Genomic DNA, 7,500 nt, shown 5'->3' with positions numbered 1-7,500 from the left:
CAATCAGCCATAATGGAGAGCAACGCTGCTGCATGGTAGTTCAGCACTGTACCGCATGCGGTGTTTGGTGAAGTGAACAGGCGTGCCTCAGGGTTGCCTGGGTGAAAATAAAGATATAATAAGAGTGTAAATTATGCATGCAAGGCGGCAGTCGGAGCAGTATAGTGAGTTGAGTAGTGAGTCAGTTTGTTGTTTAATACCGTTCGACTACACAATGCAACAGATGCAGCTCATTGTACACTTTGCAAGTTTTCCTCAGGGCAAAATGAGGTAGACTCAGCGGGGCTTTGGATTCCACAATACAGTATATCCAACATGTATTTCGTATGCATACTTTATAATGCACTAGATAAAGGCAGTCATTGCAACGATACGTCTCAAACGTGAACACTGCTATTTGAATTCCCTGTGCAGGAGGAGTAAGCCTGCTTTGGTCTAAATGTACAGTATATAAAATGGAGTGTATCCCTATCTGCTTTATTCCAGTTGAATACTCCTACATTAGGAGACTGGAATTAGAAACTTGATTGTGTAAACCCTGTAAGCGTACAGTATTCTGCGATTCAGTGATTGTGGTGGGTATGTTTTTTTTTTTCAGTGTTAATGACTGTAGTGGGTATATTTGTTGCTGTGTTTATGCATAAAGCATATGCTGGTGGATTGTGTTTTAAATTGGAAAGATCTGTGTTTGTGAACCTTTCTTTTTTTGCTTTGTTTTTCATCAGGATGGGAACTTTAGTGAAACACCTGTGGGCAAAGCACCAGCCAACGCCAAGATAGTGGGACAGTCCTCGTTCGTCGACTTTGGTAAGTTGGTTCTATTGTCTGTGTGTGTATGTGTGTGTGTGTGTGTGTGTGTGTGTGTGTGTGTGTGTCATACATAGGAAGACCCACATCCTGCCAGGTTCAATCATCCAACATTTATGGCTGGCCATTAAATATTTACGGAACAAATTTGCCCTCACATCCTAAAGGGATTAGAGAAAGGACACTAGCAGTTGCATTTCATGGGAGCCCTAAATGATGCAAGAAGTCAAGTCAAATGACCTGTAATGATTTTGTGTTAAATGTGTGTGTGTGTGTGCGTGCACGAGTGTGTGCATGTTTGTGTGCTGTTCTCTGAAGCCTGGCCTTTTGTTCAAAACTTTTTTTTCTCCTGTTCCTCTATTCTTTCATTTTCTCTGCCATGGAAACGTGTGTGTGTGTGTGTGTGTGTGTGTGTGTGTGTGTGTGTGTGTGTGTGTGTGTGTGTGTGTGTGTGTGTGTGTGTGTGTGTGTGTGTGTGTGTGTGTGTGTGTGTGTGTGTGTGTGTGTGTGTGTGTGTGTGTGTGTGTGTGTGTGTGTGTGTGTGTGTGTGTGTGTGTGTGTGTGTGTGTGTGTGTGTGTGTGTGTGTGTGTGTGTGTGTGTGTGTGTGTGTGTGTGTGTGTGTGTGCGTGTGTGCGTGCGTGTGCGTGCGTGTATATGTGAGCATGTGTGTGCATTGTTCTATGAAGCCTGGCCTCTGTTCTTTCATTTTCACTGCTATGGAAACATCTCCTCTAGCTGGAGGCTCTCAACTGAATGGGCCTCAGGGTCATCACTGTCTCACTCTTTCCTTCGTTCTCTTTCACATCTCTCTCCATCATATATACACCTCTCTCCCTCTCCTGTCTCTCTTTTTCTTCCAACTTCCTTATACAGCAACAGGGACTGAGCAGACCTGTCCTAATTTGCCCTGCAGCTCATTAGTAAGCATCCCTATCCGTCCTCGTCGGAGCTAAACACTCTCATCATCTAACTCCAGACATCTCTTTTTCTCTCTCTCTCTCTGTGTCAGTTTGCCTGTGATCAGTTTTTAGTTTTATGTAGTGTTTTCCATATTGATTAACTTGAGTATGGAGAGTGGTTTGTATCGTTACACTGGCAAGACAAGGCACGTTTGTATATAAAGTACAATTCACGCTCATAGCTAATTCAAACGGCTCTGCTTTGAACAATTGTAAGACCATAAAATAAAAATAAATTGAATTATAAGATATTAAACAAACTAAAGTTCATTACTGGAAGCGCTAAAAGAACAGGAGAAACCATGCATTTGATCAGTTAACAAACGGCATCAGAGAACAGAGCTGGTTCTTAAGTCTTGAAGACTTAAAGCTGGCTGTGGTCGGAGCTCCTTTGATGTCCTCAGAAAGCTGGTTCCAGCGCTGAGCAGCACAACAGCTAGAGGTGTCTCACCTTGCTTATCTCTAACAGATTTCTGATCTGAGAGGAGATGTGTGTGGCTAAAACCTGCCGTATAGGAGATTGTTTTTCCCCGTCTCATTTCATGAGGTTAAAAGTTAATCCTATGACTTATTAGAAGCCATTGTAAGGATTTAAGTATTGGAGTAATGTGGTTGGTTTTGTTGCTGCTGTTAGAATACCACTGCATTTGGTACAGGCTAAAGGTGCTTGATGGTCTTTTGAAAAGCCTTTGAAAAGACCATTGAACTAGTCAATCCTGCTGAATGATTGAAGTGTTTTTTTTTTAAAATCATGTTTTGACACAAGGCCTTTAAACTTGGCCATTTTTTTTGAGAGTTTTCACATGTTTGTTAAATCATTACACTAAGGCTTTTAACAGTTTTAACACGGCTACTGTGCTGTGGCAACCACACAGTGAGTACAGGTTGTGAATTCCAACACTTGCTCCAAGATGAGGAGCAAACATAATTCATTCCCATTTTTTTGCAAAGTATATCAATTCAGTTATGTCCTTATTCAGTTTAAAGACATTTCAAGATATCCAGCTGTTCATTTGATCAAGATTCAAGGGGATCTTAGTCATTTTGGTAAGGGCTAAGTAAATTTGCATGTCATCACTAAATCATAAAGGTCCAAAGATCAGCCTCTGAGGGACACCACAGATCAAGAATGCTGGGGTTAAGTACAGTTCATTTTAAGGGATCCGAGGATCCGAGGAACCATATCCATGCAGTGTTCCAGTCTGTGCAGTAATATACAGTGCCTATAGAAAGTTATCATACCCTTTTGAAATAGTTACTTTTTTTGTCTTACAGCCTGAAATCAAAACCCATTTTAAAAAAAAATCTTTTCCAGTTTTATTTACAAATGTAGCTGTACAACATCAAAATAATGAAAAAAAAGTCAACTGTTCTGAAAATTAATAAAAAATTAAAAACTAGAATAACAGGGTTGGAAAAGTCATCATACCCCTGACTTAATACTTTGTAAAGCTTCCTTTTGCTTTCATTACAGCCATCAATCTGTTTGGATATGTCTCTATTATAGCTTTGCATACCTAGATAGGGGAATATTTGCCCAATTTTCCGTGCAGAAATGTTAAAATTTAGTCAAATTCTGTAGGGAATGGCGATGGACTGCTCTCTTCAAGTCAATCCACATATTTTCTATAGGATTTAAGTCAGGGCTCTGACTTTGCCACTCAAGGATATTCACCATCCTATCCTTAAGCCACTGCTTTGTTCTTTTGGCAGTATGTTTAGGATTTTTGTCGTGTTGGAAGGCGAATGACCTCCCCATCCTCAGCTGTTTAGGAGAGGGACGCAGGTTTTCCTCAAGAATTTTGGTGTACTTGGCAGCATCCATTTTCCCTTCTATCCTGACCAATTGCCCAGTCCCCGCTGAAGAGAAACATCCCCAAAACATAATGTTGCCCCCACCATGCTTCAAAGTAGGTATGGTGTGTTTTGGGTGTGTTTGGGTGTGTATACTGTGTTTGGTTAGCGCCTGGAGCTCAGTCCAAAAACTTCAATCTTAGTCTCCAAAAAGTTCGATCTTAGTCTCATCTGATCATATAAGCTTTTTCCACATGGTAGCAGAATATTCCAGATGTGTTTTTGCACTGAACTCCAAGCGCAATGTTTGGCGAAAACCAACACAGTACACCACCCAAAACACACCATACCTAGTGTGAAGCATGGTGGGGGCAACATTATGTTGTGGGGATGTTTCTTTTCAGCGGCAACTGGGCAATTGGTCAGGATAGAAGGGAAAATGGATGCTGCCAAGTACACCCACATTCTTAAGGAAAGCCTGCGTCCCTCTCCTAGACAGCTGAGGATGGGGAGGTCATTCGCCTTCCAACACGACAATAATCCTAAACATACTGCCAAAAGAACAAAGCAGTGGCTTAAGGATAGGATGGTGAATATCCTTGAGTGGCAAAGTCAGAGCCCTGACTTAAATACTATAGAAAATATGTGGATTGACTTGAAGAGAGCAGTCCATCGCCATTCCCTACAGAATTTGACTAAATTCTAACATTTCTGTACGGAAAATTGGGCAAATATTCCCCTATCTAGGTGTGCAAAGCTATAATAGAGACATATCCAAACAGATTGATGGCTGTAATGAAAGCAAAAGGAAGCTTTACAAAGTATTAAGTCAGGGGTATGATGACTTTTCCAACCCTGTTATTCTAGTTTTTAATTTTTTATTAATTTTCAGAACTGTTGACTTTTTTTTCATTATTTTGATGTTGTACAGCTAACTTTGTTAATAAAACTGGAAAAGATTTTTAAAAAAATGGGTTTTGATTTCAGGCTGTAAGACAAAAAAAGCAACTATTTCAAAAGGGTATGATGACTTTCTATAGGCACTGTATTTTGATCAACAAGGTACTCAGATTGATGTTTTGTTGACACAAAACTTTAATTACTGTTTCAGTGCTGTGATTAACATGGAAACCTGACTTAGACATCAAAACCATTTGATATCAAAAAGGCAATACGTTGATTAAAACGTGTTTGTAATGATTTTGCCAACAAAGATTGTAGATTAGATATGGACCAGTAATTGTTTTGTAAGGAAGCATTTAGATTACTTTTTTTTCTGTTGGGGCTTTGAAAGTTGTTTTCAGGAACAAGAAATGTCCTTGATGGCAATAATGCATTTGTTATTTTAAGCACGTCTGCTAAGAGATGAAAAACAGCAAAGTAAAAATAGTATGAAAAATATGAAAAATAGCAAAGTACCTAAGCAGTTGAAACTATGTGCTATTTTTCCACTTAAACTGCACATGAAGTTGAGTTCCCCTATCTGTGTTGCTGGTAATTGCAATTTTTGAGTCGTACTGTAAATAGTAAGAGAGGACATGTACTGTCTGATTTAAAAAAAAAAGAAGAAAAGACTCACTATTTTACACACACACTGCAACTCATGATTAGCGTGAAGTGCAGATGACAACTGTTACATGGTACAGTGGGCTGATTGTATTGTTTTGCATGTTGTGTGTGTGTGTGTGTGTGTGTGTGTGTGTGTGTGTGTGTGTGTGTGTGTGTGTGTGTGTGTGTGTGCGTGCGCGTGCGCGTGCGTGTGCGTGTGCGTGCGTGTGTGAAGAACCTTATTGGTGACCCCTAATCCCCATCACACAGGATTTTAAGAATTGTCTATTTCTTGGGACACACACACACACACACACACACACTTTTTCCCTCACACACATGCACATACACTTCTTTAAATCGCTTCTGAAGTGTGCCCAAACTCAAACACTCTAGACGACATCAGGTCATCTCCCATCCAAAGCACCGAATGACAACAGAGTGACAGACAGAGGGAGTAAGGGAGGGAGGGGTGCCAGAGAGGGGTAAAGGGTATCTTAGAGAAGAGGGAGAGGAACACAGTGAACTGCTATTAGAGAGAGAGAGAGAGAGAGAGGTGTAGAGGAAAATTATGAAGTGCTACTGCAGAGACAGAGAGAGAGAGAGAGAGAGAGAGGCTGAAGTAAGAGAACTAACAGTGACTTATTTAGAGACATGGAGAGAGAGAAGGATGGAGAGGTATGGTGAGATCATGAGGTACTAAAAGTGCAGAGTGATTGCATTTAAACAAGATGGAGGGAGTGAGAGACAAAAAGAAGGGAAGGAGGGAATGAGTGAGAGATGAGCGAGAGAGAAAGAAAGAGAGAGAGGAGTCAGACATGTGTTGTCTGAGTTATGGTGATTAATGATTATGGAACTGGAATTAGACATGGGAGAGTGTTAGAGTCTCGCTCAGTGTCACAAACACCCTGCCTAGTCAAATCAGTCACTGCACACACTCATACACACACACACACACACACACACACACACACACACACACACACACACACACACACACACACACACACACACACACACACACACACACACACACACACACACACACACACAGACATACAAAAGCACACACACACACACACACACACACACCCAGACTCCCAGACACAAACAAGTCCATAGTGTATATTGAGAGACACAGGATGTCCCTATCTCTGTTGTGAGGGAGGGTGTTGTGGCCATCATGTTAGCAGCAGGAGAGCGCGGGCTCATTTAATGCAGTGTGATCTCCCAGAGTCCTCCCCTCTGCTCCACGCTGATCACACACACACACACACACACACACACACACACACACCCAGAGTCCGCCCCTCTGCTCCACGCTGATGTCCTTCACTCCTCACTTCTTCAGCTCGAACGCCATACTGTTCTGTTCTCTCACTCCTTCCTCTCTCACTTCATTCTTTCTCTCTCCCTCTCTCTCTCTCTCTCGCTCTCTCTCTCTCTCGTTCTCCTCGCTCAGTTCATTTCTCTGTGTTGGTCTTCCTGATGGACACACTGCGTGCACACATTCTCTATCACACACACACACACACACACACACACACACGCAAACTAATCCTCAATGTCTTTTTTCCCCTTGTTGTCCCCTTTTCCCTCTCTCTCTCTCTCTCTCTCTCTCTCTCTCTCTCTCTCTCTCTCTCTCTCTCTCTCTCTCTCTCTCTCTCTCTCTCCCTTTCCCCCTCCTCCCCCGCTCCCTCTCATCTGTCTGAGCTAATAAAGAGCAGTGTGTGTTTTAGTGACTTGGGCTCTCTGATTATCAGCTGGATGGAGCCGAGCGCCCTACTCCCGCTGTCCACGGGAGATTGCTTCTGACAGGCCCTGAGTGTAGGGAATGAGAAGGCACACACACACACACACACACACTAACGCACACACACACACACACACACACACACACGCTATCTCTCATACACACATACACACACCGAGAGGGGAGGGGAGACACACACAGAGACACACACACACACACACACACACACACACACTGGTTGTAGGGGAGCAGTCCCATCACCTGGCCTCCAGCAGTCTGTGGTGTGAAGTGTGTTATAATGGGGAAAGCATGGCCCAAACATCGGCCAAGGACACGACAGGCTGATGAATCACTCTTACCTAACACTTGTTCATCGCAAACACAAACACACACACACACACTTGCATCCCTATTTCACATGAGCGCATCCACAGACATACACAAAACTTTGACATGCATTTGTGGACAGATCGTGTTCATGCATGCATGCACACACACACACACACACACACACATACACACACACACACACACACACACACACACAGACAGACTCACACACAGACAGACTCACACACACACACACACACACACACACACACACACACACACACACACACACACACACACACAGACAT

At 42.6% G+C, this 7,500-nt stretch overlaps 1 protein-coding gene across 1 annotated transcript in view; it reads left to right on the top strand.

Annotated features, from left to right (window-relative positions):
• itfg1 (integrin alpha FG-GAP repeat containing 1) overlaps positions 1-7,500 on the top strand; it is a 158,579-nt gene that overhangs the window by 39,659 nt on the left and 111,420 nt on the right. Inside the window, 1 exon segment of the mRNA XM_062549756.1 lies at positions 726-807. Coding sequence (XP_062405740.1) covers positions 726-807 — 82 coding nt within the window.

The sequence above is a fragment of the Sardina pilchardus genome, chromosome 11 (genome assembly GCF_963854185.1).
Source record: "Sardina pilchardus chromosome 11, fSarPil1.1, whole genome shotgun sequence".
In the NCBI taxonomy this organism is placed as follows: Eukaryota; Metazoa; Chordata; class Actinopteri; order Clupeiformes; family Clupeidae; genus Sardina; species Sardina pilchardus.
Note: the sequence above shows the minus strand (reverse complement) of the source record. Positions and strands in the feature narration are given on the sequence as shown.